Raw genomic sequence first — 19907 nt, 5'->3', positions numbered from 1 at the left:
TTACTGTGTATTTGTTTCAAATGAATATAGAGGATATGCATGTTGACGGGCAGCGCTATTAATTGCCATTTTAAGTATACTGTAACACAGTCGCCTTAATTAGTTGTTATGATGCTACAGAACTATTTAAATATGTGTCTTCATCACTTTCTTATTAAGAAATTAGTGAAAAAAGGAGTTGATAACAGGATTCAGCGGTTATAAAATGATGCGTAACTGAATTTTATTCATCAGCATATGCGAAACATTTATTAAATTATTTCTTAAAAGTAACATTATTAAATAACATGAATGGCATTTTAACTAACAGTCAGCTTGGGTATTCCAACTTAATACAAGTGGGCTGTTTGAGCAAAATGTTGCACAACGCCTCAATGTAGCGTCGATGTATGATGATAACGAAAACAGACCCCATACAAAACTGATTTCACGGAAGTCACATTTATGTCAATACTCTCGTACAGTCTTACAAGAACAGGTGTCCCTCAGCTTTGCATGAAACTGTTAAACAAGAACCGATTTCTTTCTAAGAACTGCAGTCGGAGGAATTTGTTCGTATGGTTTCCCACTCTTTTAAATAAGGTAGTTTTGGTACGTAACTGTCCAGAATCGTCAGTATATAGCTGATTGCCACATACGCTGAGAAGAGTTTTCAGTTTTATCAGTATTATCCCAAGAGAGAAACTGTGTCTGCTGTCTTACTGTTGTTTCTACTATTGCGTTAGCCGTGTGTAAACATCACCAGCGGATAACAAGACGAGAGGCAGGGCAGCGCTATACGACGAGGCAACATCAAAAGTACCCTATTGGTGCCAGTATACGAACACACTGTGCCACAAAAAAGTGTCATTTGCTCTCGGGCTCAGCAAGCAAGTGACACTTTCTCGTATGCCAGTACTTTTTGCTTCGATGTAAATGAACGCCGATTGTTTAACTTGCACCGTCCATGCAGTCTCACGTTGAACAATACGGCATTGTGTCGGCAGGAAAAGCGATAGGATTGCACCGTTGTCTGCAAGCGACGTGGACGATTCATCCGGCGACCAGTCGCTGTTATACCTGCGAACAATAAAAACATTGTATCAACATTTGCACGAAATGTCATACGAGTGATGTCAACGGTTTTGATAACGGAAACCTCTGTCCGGTCTAAGTAAGGAACAATTTCATATTACTTCGGAAATTACAATACGAGGAGCACTAAATAAGTAAAGCAGCACATGTTTTTCTCGGCCAATTTCGGTATAAAAAATGCGAAGTTAGTTGAAGGACCTCGTGGAATATTCCCGCTCCTAACCCTATAGTTTCTTGAAGTTCAGTCGCCTTCAAAATGGCGTCTGTAACGGAGGGTCTTATCAAGAAGAGAGCTGTCACTGAGTTTCTTTTCGAGGAAAACCATATCAATGCATTGATTTTTTCAGAATGTCTACGGAGAATTGGCGGTGAATAAAAGCACGGTGAGCCGTTGGACGAGGCGTATGTCATAAGTGGAACAAAGTAGTGCAAACCTGCCCGATCTCCTCGTGCCGCACGACTCAGCAGCGCTGTGACTTCTCCAACGTGCGGACACTCTCATTGGAGGTGATCGACCCACCATAGTCACACACATCTCTGATAACTGGACGTCTCTGTTGGACACTAGTCCACTAGGTGGAGTACTCGAAGGTGCGTGCCCGCCGCAGTCCACAGAAGGTCATGTGTTCGGAACTACTTGGGCCTCACGAGGCTCCGTGAAGATATTTTGCGGAGCTTCGTCACGGGGGATGAAACATGGGTTCCTTTCTTCGAACAGCATACAAAACGGCAATAAATTTTTTACCTCCAAAGAAAAATTTATAGCTACACCCTCAGCTGGTACAGTCATGGCAGCGGTCTTCTAGGACACTGAAAGTGCTGTACTGTTTGATGACCTCCCTCATGGTATAAAGATAAACTCTGAAATGCGTTGGTATAACTCGCCACAAAATGAAACTAACTTCTCCTTCCCCATAACAACATAGGGCCTCACGGAAGTCTACGTATCCGAGAGGTGGTCATAAAATTTCATTAGACTGTTCTGCCTTATCTACCCTACAGTCAGGATCTCGCACCTTCCTTCTGTTGGGCCCAATGAAAGACGTGATTCGCGCGAAGCGGTACGTGGTTGTGGGTAGGTTATTGATACACCAAGGCATTGACTCTGAAGTTTCGAACAGAGTGGTACGACGCGGGAATACTGGTCCTTCCAATAAGGCGGCGTAAGGCCGTCGCACTAAACGCTGGCTGTTGTGAAAATTAGGGTTGTGTAGCTAAAATTGTGAGGAATATTGTGGTGTATTGGAACCCTGACTAAAACCAATCTGCTTTCAGGATAAATGTGCTGCATTATTAATTGAATGCTATTTGTGTAATAGGTAGGCACAGGGTAGTTGGTTCTGTTCTGAACATTAAACATTGTAGCCTCATTCTGCTGTCTTACAGTACGTTTTCCAGCGTAAGTGATTCCTGTACCTCATGTACTACAGTTCCTGCCTTAATCTGATAAGGTGTCTACTTATTGAATGCAGATACAGGGTACCCCTAAAAATACCTACATGATCTGGGGGCATGTTCATTTAACCAAAACAAGAAAACAATGTCTACTAAACGTGGGCTCTAAAACGAATTCCTTTACAGCTATGAGCTTTTGCTCAGGAGAAGAGATGTGTTTCACACTAGCGAAGACGAACAAGTGCTCATACCCCTTGAGGCATGCATTTTCGACCCCATGATTACTAGACATTTGTCCATGATTTTGCCCATACATCATAGTACTCCCAGAATACGGAAAGTGAAGTCCTTTGAGCCGAAGGGATAAGTTCATTTATTCATATATATAATCACCATATAAAATACTGATTATAAGATTTTATGTAGCAGAAATGTACACATATTATTGATTCCTCGTAAATTTTGGTCACCGATTACAACAAATATGCATATGTTCCCATTAATAACAGTAATAATAATTAGTAATAATACCAAATTTCTAAAGACGGCAGTGTTCACGCTCCGTTGTGTATACACGGTGTTTGACCTCTATAGGACAAATGAAAGGACGTGTAGAGGACAATAAAACATGCTAATAATCCTAACAAACGTTAAGTTGGAGAAAGATATTGTTTCCCGATAAGTCAAAGATGTCCTGAGCAGCAAATATCCACTTGATGAGCACATTAAAAGTGTTCTTAATGGCCACAGTTCGTTTGAGAGCAGGCTTCAGCACGTCTGTTCTTCGATACATGTTCACGTGCAAAAATCCCATGTATCCACAGTGCGTGCCCAGATTTCACTGATGCTGCCAACAGGGCTATAGTACACCATATCATTTAAGTGTTTCTACACACAAAAATCCAACGTGTTCACGTCGGGGAAGCTGGAAGGCCCCTGTGTTCACGATCTACGATCCATTCCCTTTTCAAGATTCGTGCTACAATTTCCGAAGAGACACGTGAAAGTGAGCTTAGGCACCGATAACCATCATGCATGTATCATAAACGCCTCCATTCACTGAAAGAAACATCATCCTTTGATTTAGCATTTGTTGCAGGAAATGGAGGCACACACGACCAGTAAGTCGGTCTAGCAGGAAATGTGGCCCTATTGGGGAAATCATTGGTTTCCGACCTGCGTTTGTTTGTATCATATGCTTGTTCACTGTCCTCATTCATTCGATATAACGCTTCAGCGGTGGTATGTGCCGTATTTCATCCGTTAATTAACAAAGCACCTCCTGAGGCTGAATTACCGTCCACACATGTTCTACGTAGAAAAACGTGAAGTGACTATAAAAAGCGACGCAAAACACTAGCAAGCGCAAGCATACTGCCATTTCCTTCATTGTATCATTAGATTGCTATATTTTTGTGTCGCCGGCCGCGGTGGTCATGCGGTTCTAGCACTGCAGCCCGGAACCGCGGGACTGCTACAGTCGCAGGTTCGAATCCTGCCTCGGGCATGGATGTGTGTGATGTCCTTAGGTTAGTTAGGTTTAAGCACTTCTAAGTTCTAGGGGACTGATGACCTAAGATGTTAAGTCCCATAGTGCTCAGAGCCATTTGAACCCTTTTTTTTATTTTTGTGTGCCGGCCGCGGTGGCCGTGCGGTTCTGGCTCTGCAGTCCGGAACCGCGGGACTGCTACGGTCGCAGGTTCCAATCCTGCCTCGGGTATGGATGTGTGTGATGTCTTTAGGTCAGTTAGGTTTAAGTATTTCTAAGTTCTAGGGGACTGATGACCTAAGATGTTAAGTCCCATAGTGCTAAGAGTCATTTGAACTATTTTTTTTATTTTTCGGTCTAACTGTTGCATTCGACGGCTTGAAATCAGATGAAGGTAGATTACCCAAATTTTATATGACTGATGTAAGTATAGATCATACGTCACTTAAAACGACGATGTCTACAGATGTGCCAAGGAATGTTAAGTCTGGCAGAAAAATGTTTTTGCTTTAGAATAGTAACAGGAAACAAAGTGCAGAATCGCCACTGTACATTTCACTAAGTATGTAGCGTCATGTCCTGAGTGAATTTCTGATTTGAATTTAGACTGTGACAGAAATGAGATCGCTTCTCACGGTCGAAATAGAGTCCCATTAGGTACTGCAGAGGTACCGAAGCCCCACGTCAAAACCTTACCTATCTTCGTAATTAAATGGCACGCCACAGTTCCCTACTAACGTTTTGAATGTGAGTTTGGTCATGAATACTGGAAAATAATTAGCTAATCTTTTAGGATCATCTGTTATTGTAATATAGAAGTTATTACTGTGAAGTCGGCAGATGTGTAATAATTAAAGAAGTTTCGGATATACGCATGTATGTATAGATCATACGTCACTTGAAACATCGATGTCTACAAATGTACTAAGGAATGTTAAGACTGGCAGAAAAATATTTTTACTTTAGAATAGTAACAGGAAAGAAAGTGCAAGATATATGGTTAGTGAATATAGAATACTCGACTCTGGGGACGAATATGTGGCTCATGAATTGGTTCTTTTCAAATCCATTACACAACACGCTGCAGAGTAGTGCGTACAATTAAGGTTTTGAGACATAGGAAAGACACACCCGTCGATCAAAAAACAAAGTTGCTGCGAAGGCACTCTGGAGTGGATAGCTCACCCATGAGAGTGTAAATCGTGAAAGACAGGGCTCTAGGTTTGAGTATGGCATGAAAAATAGCTATAATCTTTCAGGGAGATTCAAACTTAATCACACGCGACAGCACAGTGAAATAATCCTTCTATGGGAACTATAATTTCTGTTCACAAAGATCTACACAAAATATATCTCCGCAACACACAAGCTAAGAAAGAACACTCCAACAGATGGAGCACATATTTTTTCTAGGGAAGCGGCTCACGACTTTTCTTGCAGAGAATAGCACAAAGGTACAGCGAGAAATGAATCAGTTAACGTAGAAACTGATGTGTACCACAGTGTGGTTAATATATGGCCGAAAACAGTGCACAGATGAAATGGTCTCCAGCACCGAATGTTCACGTGTATAGATAAGCTCCGCAAAATTACTATGATGCTATTGTCAGTTACGCAACGGCCTTCTCGCAGTGGAGCCCGGGTTCGATTCCCGGCAGACGACTGAGTGTTGTGTGTCCATCATCATTTTAGCGGGCACGGTAGCTCAGCGTGTTCGGTCAGAGGGTTAGGTGCCCTCTGTAATAAAAAACTGAGCTAATCGATCAATAACGAACTTAAACGGATGTCTTACGACGTTCGCCCGGAGCAGATCCAACGAACGAAAACGAACAAAATGAGATAAAAAACAAAATAAGATCACCGATGATAAGCGCTATCGGGCTTGGCCGGCACTTGGATGGGTGACCATCCGGGCGCCATGCGCCATTGACTCTCTCTGTACCATATTAAACATTTTTCTCACTTCATTTGTGAGTGTGGGAAGAGTATAGCCTCAGTCTTAAGTGTGGTTAACTTCCATTTGTCTTGATGTTTTGTATAGGGTATTATTTCTTGATACAGTAAAAAATTTATCGCTAATCTACTTTTTACAAAAACTGAACTGTGTTTTGATAGTTTGGTCCTTGGTGTACCATAACCTGAGGTATACTCTAGCTACAATAAATACTCTCTAAGAAAAAGAAAAGACACACGGCGAAGAATATATCTGAATGGGACGGAAACAGGTAGATGTGACGTACCTGTACAGACAAAGAAATGATCACAGTTACAGTAAAATTGTACGAGCTATTCAGGAGAAAGAGCTTCACAAATTGCGCAAGTAAATGAGGTGTTGGTACACCTTTGGTCCTTATGCAAGAAGTTATTCGGATTGGCATTGACAGACAGAGGGACATCTGGTCAAATTATGTCCAACTGGCGCGTTACGTCTCCAAAATCTCGAGCTGATTGGAGGCCCCTACCCACAATGCTTCGAACCTTCTCAGCAGAGAGATCTGTTGACCTAGCTACCAATTTATGGTTTGGCAAGCATGAATATAAGCAGCAGAAACTCTGGTTTTATTAAGGCGGACTTTATTTTGAAGAAGTGTAAGCCCGGGATAGTAATCCATGAAGGGCAACAATACGGGGCGTCGAATATCGTCGTCTTGCCACTGTGCTGTAATGGTGCCCTGGATGACCACCAAAGGGGTCTTGGTGCGATAAGACATGGCACCCCAAACAATCACTACTGTTTGTCGGGCCGTGTGACGGGGAACAGTCACCTTGGTATCGGCCATCTCCAAGCACGTCTTTGGCCTGTCATCTCATTCACTGGATCGGAATTGTCTTAAATACAACTTCGAACTGAGCCCCAATGACCAGTCTGGAGACGCTCTGCGCAGCAGTAGGATAGAAATGTGACTACTGACCACCATATGGCCAGACAGGTAGGGTACCATTTCTCTTAATAGCAGGATCCCATTGGTTGTCATCGGCGGCTTCCTTACAGCACAGCGGTACATCGACAATGTCCAATGTCTTGTTTTGTTGCCCGTCATGGTAAGCCGTCCTAGGGTTATATTTCATCACAATAATGCCCGCCCGCAAACAGCGAGAATTTCGGCCTGTAATATCTCATTGACTGGAATAGGATTGTCTTCAGTGAAAAATACCCCTTCGAAATGAGCCCCGATGACGAGTCTGGAGACGCTATTGGCAGCAGTATGATACAAACGTGACTAACGGCCACCATATGCCTGACAGTCAGTAGTGATGGTGTAGGGTACCACTTCTCTTAGTAGCAGGACCCCTTTGGTTGTCATCGGCGGCACCCTTACAAACACCGCTTCATCGTCAGTGTCCTGTTTTGTGGCCCTTTGTAGTAAGCCGTTCAGGGGTTACGTTTCATCAAGATAATGCCCGCCTGCAAACAGCGAGAATTTCTACTGCTTGTCTTAGTGCTTCTCAAACCGTACGTTGGCGACCAAGGTTGACGGATCTCTCCCCATTATGAGAACGCTTGGTACATTATGGATGCGGCACTCCAACCAGCTTGTGATTGGGGAGGGATCAGGCCGTGTTTGGGCGGGATTTTACTGCTATTTAAACCCCAGACAGCTAGCCGTACAGGGCAACAAAACGGGTCGTCGAATATCGTCGACTTACTGCTGCCCTATAGGGGTACTGCGGATTGCTACCGAAGGGGTCCTCCTATGAAATGAGGTGGCGCCCCAGATCATTGATCCTGGTTGTCGGTCCGTATGTTGGGACGGCAGTCAGTTTGGCACCCCACCGTGGTGCGGGACGCTCCAGACACGACTTCGCTGGTCGTCAGGGCTCAGTTCTAAGCAAACTCGACACTGAAAACAATTCCACTATCATAAATGAGATTCGAGACCGTATGTGCCCGACTACACAACAAAACGGTCTTGTTGGCTTACTGAACTCAATGGTAGTTGGCGCAATGGGCGCGAAGAACTCAGTCGCCTTTTAGGGAGCAGCCTGATAATAGTTCTTATGGTCACTGAAGCACCATATGCTCGTCGGATCGATCATAATGATGAAGTCACGACTGAATGTGTGTCTAACGGCTGACAGATCTTAGCTAGGTCGACCTCTTCCTTTCTCATGTGGTGTTCGGCTATGGTGCATCCGTTTCTGTCAGTGCCATCAAATCGTGGGAATGTTTCTTTGTTTCCCTATTAATCAAGCCGGCTTTTCGAGCGCAATTACATGTACTTTCTCAAAACTATCTGTGTATATTATTCACGCGCCTGACTTCGAGCTATACTCACTGTCTAACTGAGTACACGGAATGAAATACTAAAAGACTGTATGCCCTGGTTTCGACAAATCTCCTGTTCACTACCCTTGCAAGGTGCACTGTTAAATAATGCCGCAGCGTCGCACAATCATCCATAGGAAGCCAAAGTTTACAATTTTGCAATTCAGTTTCCGTCGATAAGTTGAAAATTTGGTGATAGGAGGATCTGCAGTTAAAGGATTGTGAAATAAGTGACGTCATATGCTATGGAGACGGCACAAAAGGTCGGGCAGTGGAAGGATGGGGAAGGAAATCGGCCGTTCCATTTCCAAAAGAACCATCCCATTACTTACCTTAAGCGGTTTAGGGAAATCACGGAAAACCTACATCTTTATTGTCTTACAGGAATTTGCTCCGGCATGTTTCTGATCGCTGGCCAATGTCATATCTCTGCTCCTCCTCAATTTGTAAATATCAAAACACAACAACTGCTTCGTGGATATAAGACGTACCGGTTCTACGTCGGCCGCAGAAAACATGTATTATAGGAATTCTTTTACCCATTTTGTGCTTTTTATTAAGGTGTTTCTGCAAGACACCTTGTCAGGTAACGTTAATGCCACTTTTATTGCATTTACCGTTGGTTTACCATAACGGACGCCTTGATATATTGCAAGTGGCTCCCTGTCACATGTCGATTCACTTTTTACATTTTTTATGAAAGTGAATGCTTCATGGTATCAAAATTGGGATCTGTCTTTGTCAATATGAGCTTGTAGTTGCTCACCAGTAATTAACAGTCCATAGTACTGGTGCAACAAAGCGTCCACTTTTCACGTTTTCTTAATACAGACTGATTCTAAAATGGAACAGCACTTTTGGTAGATTGTTATTACTTACTTTCGTATAATTCGTAGAGGTTACTTTCCGAAAACTTCTTAAAAATTTTTGACACACTTCTGCCAAAAATTTCAAAAGGGTGTAATTACTTTTTGTGCTATGTCTTGCGTCCCCATTTTTCCAGTCTGACATTCACCTAATGTGCTTAATGCGTTTTACTATTGACAACAACCTATAATGCAACAACATTTTCGATTCGCGAATGAACAATGAAACATCGTAGCTTCTGGACTGTTTGAAGGCTAATTAAGTGTGTCATGATTTTTTACTTTTTCACTGTTTTACAGTTTATACACGATTGACAAACATTTTTGGGAATATTTGTAAAAACTTTTTCTCTTTTTCACACTATTCAATTCCAAAAAACTGAATTTTAATTAACAGTGCATCCCCTGCGGATGCATCTGTAACCATGCGAAATTGGTAGTCCTCCCAATAAGAGAAGCGAACGAAAACAATGGGGCATGTTTTCGTTTACTGTGAATTCCATCAACTAGTATGACTCCATTTTAGTAAAGAACGGTCTGAAGAGTTTTAAATATTAACAGTCACCAAATACGGCGAAGGGATCATGCCACTTTATTCTGTCAGAGGAACTGTGACCAATGTTTTCTGGGGTACAAAAACTGATTTGCGTGTTCGTGTCCTTTCATAGTGCAACACACAGCCTGTTGATTATGACGTATATCATCGAGTTCAAGTGGGTGAGAAACAGCTCTAGGAAAGGTTTAGATTGCAAAAGAAACGAACCATGCCGTCCACGAAGACATTTCGTGAAAGGAAAACTTGAAACCATTTTAGTAAGTAACCAAACTCTCTGTATTTGGCATCCTTTTACTTCATGCCATTTTCCGACCAAGAGACGCTACACTCTTTAGAGATGGAACCTACATGTAGAAGTTTGTTAGTTATAGTACGCCAAAATTTCATCCAGAAAACATACTGCATCACCAGGCTAAGAAATTTCTGTACATCTTCTTACCACTTCTAAAAGTATTCAAAGTTCCTCTGTTTTTCGAAGGCTCCTAGGAGCCCATATCTGTACACTGGCAAAGCCTTGTAATAGTACAGCTCGGCATTCATCTGTCAGCCGTCGAAGACAACGAAACGTAACAAACGTGTTATACAAGCAGTCCGTTACACGTATTACCTACACATTGTTTGCTACCAAAGGAGTCAGAAGACTGTCATCTCGGTCGCCAACCCATCCTATGTTGCCGTGACATCTCATGCTCAATTGCGTCCCTCCCCATGCCTCCCCCCCCCCCCCCCCCCAAGCGCGCCGGCGCACACATGCGCGCCTAGGAACAAGATCCTTCTCTTGCCCCTCGCCCTCTCTCTGCCCCTATCTCTCTCTCTCTCTCTCTCTCTCTCTCTCTCTCTCTCTCACACACACACACACACACACACACTCACACACACACAAGCAGCACATATGGGAAACAAATACCAAATGAAATATTGAATGTGTTTTTCCGAATAATATCTTCTCTTTGGTAAATATCTGCAATTATATGCTTCGACACTGTAATAACGAGATGTTCTGGCATATACATAAACGTTAATCCTGTACATCAATTAAAAGTACAACAGTAGAGTGACGGGAACGGTAAATGTTATTGCGCCAGATACTCTACGCCACAAAAAAATGGCTCTGAGCACTATGGGACTCAACTGCTGTGGTCATTAGTCCCCTAGAACTTAGAACTAATGAAACCTAACTAACCTAAGGACATCACACACATCCATGCCCGAGGCAGGATTCGAACCTGCGACCGTAGCAGTCCCACGGTTCCGGACTGCGCGCCTAGAACCGCGAGACCACCGCGGCCGGCTCCTCTACGCCACAAATGCTACAGATGCACAAAGGCATGTGTGTAACTGGAACCGGCCGGTGTGGCCGAGAGGTTCTAGGTGCATCACCCTGGAACAACATGACTGCTACGGTCGCTGGCTCGAATCCTGCCTCGGGCATGGATGTGTGTGATGTCTTTAGGTTAGTTAGGTTTAAGTAGTTCTAAGTTCTAGGGGACTGATGACCTCAGATGTTAAGTGCCGTTGTACTCAGAGACATTCGAACCATTTGTGTAACTGGAACGTCTCTTTACGACTTTCGTCTAACACAGCAACATATGAAATAAAATCAAAGAATGTTTACATTTCTGTATCTAAAACTACTGACACTTAATAACAGTAGGACTTTGTGGAGATACAACGATACATTATGTTGTAATTAATAGTGTCAATAGTATAAATGCGAAATTCTGAATATATGACAATTAAATAAAAACACATCGACCAAGATGTAATCATAGCATGCTGCAGTAGCAGGTTCTTTCAGTTACCACTGTGTAGGATAGTGGCCCCAAATTTTGCATAAAGTACTAATTTGTACATTTTTACAAATTACAATTCAATCTAGCTGCGCTTTGAGGTGGGCAACCTACTTAAAGAATTAAAGTAAACGCGCAGTCGTAAGTTGCTTCAGTATCATACAGAAATATTCTATGTAGTTATGGTCAGATAAAAAATACTTCCTTTCGAGACCGATGGCCTTTGTAGTCTTGTCCCTTCAACACCCCACAAACCAAGCAACCAACTTTCTTTCTGCATAATAGGACTATGTTACTCATTAACCATTACACAAAAAGGATAAAACGCAGAGGCTGTAGAAACAACAGATAAGGAGATAATACTATGGTAGACTCCCCGGGTGTTTGCTCTATTTAAGGATTACGTGTTGGGCTTCACATTTTCGAATATCAGTATTCGTTACATTTTTGTGGAAAAAAGGAGTGACAAACACGAAAATTAGAAACAAAACCTCTCTTGACTGCGTGTGTGGCAGTGAGTTAGTTTCCCAAATTCCATGTTAGTGTGCAGTTTTGCGTCATCTGTCACGTAGAGTACTAACGTTATTACTCCAGGTTTATCATCCTTGTAGTCTGCAGTGCAAGTACCAGTGTATCTTCCGCTCTGTGATCCACCCACGATTCCCGCTTTAATATAAATATTCGTGACAAATATCTCGTCCCAGTCCAGAAAGACCTATCATGCCCAAAGAACTACAGCGGAGAGCAAGCAAATAATGAATTACCGAATACACAAACTTCTACACGAATGAAGCCTCTGTCAACAGATTTACGATAAACACATTCTACAGTGGATACCACAACACAACATACACAAAAGAATGTTGCGGAGAGGGTGTCTGCCGTTTGTACTCAGGGCAAACAAAATGTCTTATCAGAGTGAGCGGACGCATAGTTCCAGAAAGCCAACAAGAAATATTGCGTAAAATAATATCTACTGACTGTCTAACTAACAAAACATATTCTGAACGTGGGGGTAAAAGGAGCAGAGCTCTTTGTTATTGTTTATAAGTACATTGGCCAAACCTTTTCTTTTTATAGAAAGAGGGAGAGAGAGAGAGAGGGAGAGAGAGAGAGAGAGAGAGAGAGAGAGAGATAGAGAGACAGAAAGAGAGAACGTAAACTACATTTGTTCATTTACCCTAGGGAGACGCCACCTAAAAATCATAAAAATAACAAATATATCGATAACCAGTAAACCACTCCTATTGTAACAGCCGTACTGCGTGACGCAGCTCATTTTTGGGAGGACGACGCTTACAAACCTGGCTGAGTGCCAAGTTTGAATTTCTGATGTTATCCCTTGTCTCTCTAAATATCTGATGGCAAATGTGGTTATGGTTTCTTTGGAAACGACGCGGTCGAATTTCCTTTCACATCCTCCTCCAACATGAGCTTACGTTCCTTTTCTCACGACGTGGCTGTTACACACCAGTCTTCAGCCTTGTTAAGTAACAGCTTATTCATTCTCCTTTTTGTTGAAGTTTCCCTTATGCATTTTAAATATCGATGACTGAAGACCAGGTATAACTGATGCCACTGACATTTGTCCCCGTCAGCTTTTGTTAGGTGTGGATAAGAGAAAATCATCAAACGATATAAATTTGGAGGCAACAGCTGAACGTTGCAAATCGCCTCATGTTGTAAGTGTTGTGACAATCGTACGTGTTGGGTGACGTACAGTTTACTAAAGTTAAAGTAAACTCCACCCGAACAGGCCTCTGAAGGCCCCCACGGTACCGACCGACCGCCGTGACATCTTCTGCTCATAAGCGCTATTGCATACAGGGGGGCATCTGGTCAAGACACCTCTCCCCCAGCCGTTGTCAGTTTACGTAACCGGAGCCCCTAATTCTCAGTCAAGTAGTTCAGCTGCCCCCACAAGGGCTGACTGCTCCTCGTTCGCTAACAGCGAATGGCAGACCCGGATGGTCACCCATCCAAGTAATAGCCAAGACCGACAACTTTTAACTTCGATGATCCGACGGGAACCGTTGTTACCTTGGGACAAGGCTGTTGGCGTATATTATACCGGCATCTAACTATGCAGGGTGAATCTGAACTGCGAGGGCCAAATTTCTGAGTTGGTTCACGAACTCTTTCTGAGTATTTTTGTATCAGAGATTACTGGCATTCGGTAGCTCGTTACAGAGTATTTGTATTTCGCTTGAACTTTAACGCCATATATCTTTCCACCGGTAATGCGCTGAAATTATCTGCTATACAGTCCAAAGATTGACCCTACGAAGGCTGTGTCTAACTTGGAAAGAAACACTTTGCATTCACTCAAGATACTTTCTGTTGACGGCAATAGTGTCCACATTACTCCCCCCCCCCCCCCCAACTTTGTTTCAGTACTGTCTCGGGTTAGTTTTCCGGCAGTGTTGGCAGTGATACACAGCAGCATAGTTAGATTTACCGATGAAGAATTAGCCGACATGGGCGTCGTGTATTGTTTCACTGAATACAATGGAAATGGGACATTAGGTTGTTACGCTGAGGTGACCCTGCAGCGATAGCGACCACATCAGAGTCTCATCTGATGGTTGTGCTGTGTGTTGTCATTATCGGCGGCAATGGTTTCGTCAGGTGTGGCTCATGAAGGTGAGATGGGATAGTTGTTGTTCTCTACGTTCATAAATCATCTGACCTATGAGGTTACCAGCATTTAGCGTCTCTCTGCTGATGGTGATGCAGCGTACGGGACAGTGTCGTCGTTGGGTGACCGTGGAAGGATTTAGGAATACGTGGATAGATTTTCCTTGTGCGGTGAACGGTGGTTCACTCTAAATGTGGATACATGTACTCGTATGTTGACGCTAATCAGTAGGAAAAACAATCCTGTTATTTTCGAAATCATGTTAGTGATGACGTTCACGTCGATTAATATCTCGGCGTAACGTTACAAAGTTACGTGTCAAGATAGAGAGAGAGAGAGAGAGAGAGAGAGAGAGAGAGAGAGAGAGTATAACTCACAATTAAAGGAGATAGCGCACAAAGTATTTGCACTGTCCATTCTAGATTTCTGCTCGAATGTTTGTCCTCTCCTCCCCGGATTAAAAGTAAATATCGAAGCAACTCAGATGATTGCTGCTAGATTTATTACCATTAGGTTCGATCAGCTCTCGAGTATTACGGACGTGCTCAGTGAACTCAAATGAGAATCCCTGGAGGGAAGAAGACGTACTTTCCGCGAACCACTATTGAGAAAGTTTATGTGGGCATCATTTGTGACACAGTGTGGAACGAGCCTACCGCCAACAACAGATATGTATCTCACATAAGGACCGCGAAGATAAAGGAAAAAAGGGCGCGTGTTGAAGCATACTGACAGTCGTTTTCTCCTCGCTCAGTTTGCACGGGGAACCGGAAAGCTATTGAACAGTATTAGTACAAGGTACCTTCCGCCAAACACCGCTTAATGGCCGGTTGAGTATGTATGGAGATGTAGACAAATGTTTATGTAACTGCATATTGCAGATTCGTTCACTGCTGTGAAGGAATTTCAACAGAATTATAGGTAACTGGGGTAAAAAACCTGAATAAATTACAATTTAATCTGTAAGGAGCACCGGGTGCCACTAGTCAGCTTATTAAAATATTTGGCATACATCACTGAATAACCTAAGTTTTGACCTCAGATGTCGGCTTCCTCACGGATAACAAAAAAAAAAGTTCAAATGGCTCTGAGCATTATGGCTCTGAGGTCATCAGTCCCCTAGAACTTAGAACTACTTAAAACTAACTAACCCAAGGACATCACACACATCCATGCCCGAAGCAGGATTCGAACTTGCGATCGTAGCGGTCGCGCTTTTCCAGACTGAAGCGCCTAGAACCGCTAGGCCATAGCGGCCGGCCACGCATAACAAACTGAACGATGAATGTACTGAAATTCCTGCCACTTTAAATTGGGTTCTACAACTTGAGACCTTTGCTTTTCGCAGACAGGTATCTTGGAGGTCGTAGAAGATGTACCGGTAGAAGCAGAGCTGTGGGGGAGGATCCTGAGTCCAGCTTTGATAGCTCAGTTGGAGTTATTACTACTTAGAAGTCCCCTTTTCACCTCGAAATCTAACGAACGGCAAAAACCCGTTTCACGCGAAGTGCATTTTCAGGAGACCAATAACCCCAAATAATTTCATCAAGAAGCTCAGGCTCAGAACAGAAACGTTAATGTGCTAAATATTGTGCCATTTATTTATATGATTTTTTGAAGCTATATGACAAAAGAAAATATTTTTTATTTACGATAAATAAATATGTGATCTAAAAGAAGTAAACTGCGTTAGTTAGCACACAGAAAATATGTATTAGAAGTAGGTGGTACTTTTACTGCCGAAAAAGACATTTTAGTTCATCTTAGTATAACAATACGTTTTAGATCAAGGACAATATAAATATCGCAGACGAGGCGGCCTTCATATATACTATTATGCATTTCACTTCAAATAAACTAATTTTATTTAAATTCTTGAAATTTTTTATCCAGGAGGACGACAAAAAGTACATTACATACTGTTGTGAGAAGAGAATGTCATTATTTTGGAACTATGAAGACGGCAAGGAAGCCAGGCCAAATAGGCAACGTTAGATCTGTGAAATTAGGAGCTAAAAGGGAAAGACGGAGGCCCTTTCTTTCGCCCTAAGTACATTTTCAGGAGACCCTTAAATGCAAATAATTACACCAAAAATTTCCGATTAAGAATACATAAGCCACTTTCGTAATGACGTACGTGTGGTTTGTTTATATGATTTTCTGAGCTGTAAGACGATGGGAAAATTCTATTATTTACGAATTATATACGCCTGATGTGAATAAAGTCTATATTAACCAGCATATAGAGAAGATATACTCAAAGAATGTGATACTTTTACTAAAAAACAAGGAATTAAATTGTAGCTCAGCAAAAAGATGTGTTTTAGATCAAGAAGCATGTAATTATCGCACTAGTAGAGGACCTTAAATTTCATGTATTACTCTTTGCTATATAAAAACTGTGTTTATCTTTAGTCGTCACTTTATTGGTTTAAAAAGGAAATGTTAGTACCCTGGAACCATAGAGAGAAAAAACAGAGAGAATGGCAATTAACAAAGGCCGTGAAGACAAGCTAAAAGAAGAAGATGAAGGGATTTTTTTTTGGGGGGGGGGGGCATTTTATACATACAGGACGATCCACAAAACACCGAAAAACGTTACAGAAAGGTTACTTATACCAAAACAAGAAACTAACGTCTAGTAAAGGCTCTACAACGTATACCTTAAGAGATATAAACACTTGTTCCTCTTCCATGCTATGAAACATGTTTTTTACTGCAAGTTGTTTCCTTTCCATATTTTGGGAGGAGATAATATGGTACGAAACACTTGTCCAGTAAACATGGCCTCTAAAACGCAAATCTTAAGAGGTACGTGCAATAGTTCCGCAAAGAGATGTGTTTCGCACTAGAGAATATGAACAATGTGCTCACAGCTTATAAGGCATGCATTTTAGAGGCCGTGTTTACGAGAGTTTCTTCTTTTTTCTGTATGACCCGTCGTCGGTGTTATTTTGGGACACCCAAGAATTGTCGGTAGAGAACTTGACCACAAAACAGAATGGTCCCAGGTTCGAATGTAAACTCCTACTTGAGTATCCGCACGGTGTTGCATAGTTGGAAACAGACAGTGATACTGGCTTGATACTGACCTGCGTTATTATGTTAGTGTGGCCGTTCCCAGTGAAGTCGATGGGCATCCACCTGTCGAACGCTCGCGGCCGGAACAGCTGGCTGAACGTCTGCCGGAACTGGCGGCTCATGGTGCAGTACAGGATGAAGTTGACGGCCGAGTTCAGCAGCGCGAGAGCATCCATGAGCTCACCCAGCGGCACGTAGCACTCGGCGAAGAAGCGCTGGCCGAGCAGGCCGCTGAGGAGGCCCAGCACGCCCTGGGGCAGCTCGGTGACCAGGAAGAGCAGCAGCACGGCCAGCAGCATGCGCGTCGTGCGGTCCGTCTGGCGCTCCTTCTCCTGCTGGCGCGTGGCCGCCGCCGACGACGCAGCCGACGAGCCGGCCAGCGTCAGCTGGCGCCGCCGGCGCTTCGTCTCCACCAGCGCCGCGATGATCCGCAGGCTGAGCACCGTGAGGGCGGCGCACGGCGTCAGCTTCACGACGACGCCGTACACCCAGAAGTTGACGTCGCTCAGCAGGCCGCCGGCCGCCTGACTCAGCCTGCTCATCCGCACGTAGTACAGCGTCGTCGAGTTGTCCTCGGGGTGCTCCTTCACCTCGAAGGCGAGGTAGTGCGGCGTGCACAGTAGCGGCCCCAGGACGTACGCCGACGCCACGGCCGCCAACGTCGAAGGCATCCCGCACTGGCGGTGCTTCGCCTGGGGCTGCGCCACCGCCCTGTACCTCCAAACGGCCAGCATCACCGTCAACAGGATCGACACCGTGTGGCACACCTGCGCGAAGTTGGAGTGGAACAGCACGAACACGGCCCACGCGTACGTGTACGTGAGCGCCTTGGGCCTCTTCAGCAGGTACATGTGCAGCGCGTACGGCACGTATTCCACCATCACCAGCAGGTCGGCCACGGCCAGTCCCGTCAGTATGCTGTTGGTCGGAGACACCATCTCGCGCCTCGTCAGCACGGCGATATTGAGGGAGTTGGCGACCGACCCGAAGACGCACACCAAGAGGCTGAAGTAACCGTGGACTTGCTTGTAGCCCGCGTGGAAATGCTCCAGTCCCGCACCACAGAACTGGGCCACTTCTTCCGCCACCGTCGAATTCGTGGCCTCCGTGGTGGCGTTTACTGTCGGTGACGAAATCATCGCTCACATTGAGCCTAGAATCTTTTCAGCGAAAAACCATATTCCTAGAAACACACACCCGAAAACTCATTTCGGCTACGCGCCGAACTAGATTTATCGGAAAGTAGCTAGTATAACAGCTCGTTAAGACCAGACAGTAACGAATCTGTAGCAAAACTAGCAAAGCTGTGTATAGAGTTGTGGTAAAGGAAGTGTGTTATTGCTGATCCCAGTAAATCGTAACGTAGTTAGTGTAGCCACTGTGCATAACGGACAACATTTTTGTAGGCTGGCAGAAACTACACGAAATTATCCTGCAGTTCTTTTTCGACTCGACTGTCACCATGCAGGAATCCTAGTCAATGTCAACAAATAACTTCCTGATACAGTGTAAACGTGCATGAACTCTTGGACTGGAAGGTTAACCCTGTGTGAAAGTTGACCAGTGTCGATAATACTAGGAGTGTCCTGCACACATTCGCCGACCGATCACTCGGATTCTACACTCTTCTTCGACAACTGCTCGCATGAACCATAACAATAAGACTACAGTGAATTTCCTTACTTTACAGGCAGGACTTTATCTGCCATGGATTCGAATATACCTCGTACATCACATGTAAATGTAATCAAAGAAGAAAAATATTCGCCTGTTTCCTGTCGAAAGATGAACCTCCGATTGGTGTATCGTGTTAAATCTGAAACTGTTTCCCCTTTTCTAGAAAGAAATCAATACATTAAATGAAAACGCGATGTTATCACAGAAAAGCATATGCCCTGCGTCACCGACGTAGTTCAGTGGGTAGGCGTCCCAGCGGCACCGCAGCCTCGGTCGCAGCCGGCGGTGGCGGCGTCGGATCCCCAGACACGCCACGTGTGCACCGCGCGGCGCCGCGGACGCTACTGGCGCGGTCGGCGTCGCCAGCGGCCGCGTCGGTGGCGGCAGAGACGTTCACGCGCTGCTGGTGGGAGCGCCGGAGGGGACAGACCTTGCGTCGGCCGCGCATGCGCGGACCAGAACTAACCGCGTGCGGCCACTCGCGCTGGCCGCGCCGGGAGAGAACTTTCGTTTTAGCGGGGCTGCTGGGCGCTCCCTCCTGTTTGCCAGCGTTAGTGGTTTCACCCGGGCGTTTACAAGCCGCGAAACGTAATCAAACAACCTAAAGTACTTTTAACTGAATTTCAAACGCTGTGAAGGTGGTTTCAACCTCTACTGTTAGCTTTCTCGGCTTATCCAGAAACTACCTTTAACGCTGGCAATCCAGTGGTGGTGGTGTTGGTGGCGAGGCGGGGGTGGTGGGGATGGTCGCGGAGGGGGGGGGGGGAGGGTGCTTTATGCCCACATACCCACTTTCAGCTGAAACTGAAATGTAGTCAGTTACTTTATATTTTAAAATTTTCAATAAAATAGAACATATATCGTCTGTAATTACTTCTTCTAACAGATGCAATATGTACTTTAAATTTTTAAGTTAAAGTTCACCAGATTTCACTTACCTCAACCAATATCATGTTCTGTATTTCGAAGTTTAGGGCATTACTTACACATCAATATCTCTTTAAAACGTATACTTCAGAGAGAAGATCACTAACAATGACCGAAAACTGAATTTTTATAATTTTTTGTTTTGTA

The 19907-nt window shown here is 44.0% G+C and overlaps 1 protein-coding gene across 1 annotated transcript; it reads right to left on the bottom strand.

The window, feature by feature from the left end:
* Positions 1–201: 201 nt before the first annotated feature.
* LOC126281461 (G-protein coupled receptor dmsr-1-like) lies at positions 202–19179 on the bottom strand. Its single transcript, XM_049980451.1, has 2 exons — positions 17168–19179; positions 202–1059 (listed from the first exon to the last, which is right to left on the bottom strand). The coding sequence occupies exons 1-2, from the start codon at positions 18293–18295 to the stop codon at positions 1054–1056; spliced, it is 1134 nt and encodes a 377-aa protein (XP_049836408.1). The 5' UTR covers positions 18296–19179; the 3' UTR covers positions 202–1053.
* Positions 19180–19907: the final 728 nt, after the last annotated feature.

Source organism: Schistocerca gregaria, chromosome 7 (genome assembly GCF_023897955.1).
Source record: "Schistocerca gregaria isolate iqSchGreg1 chromosome 7, iqSchGreg1.2, whole genome shotgun sequence".
In the NCBI taxonomy this organism is placed as follows: domain Eukaryota; kingdom Metazoa; phylum Arthropoda; class Insecta; order Orthoptera; family Acrididae; genus Schistocerca; species Schistocerca gregaria.
Note: the sequence above shows the minus strand (reverse complement) of the source record. Positions and strands in the feature narration are given on the sequence as shown.

Bases quoted from the DNA above. Each gene is read 5' to 3' on its own strand.
- LOC126281461 (XM_049980451.1), bottom strand. From the start codon at position 18,295: ATGATTTCGTCACCGACAGTAAACGCCACCACGGAGGCCACGAATTCG.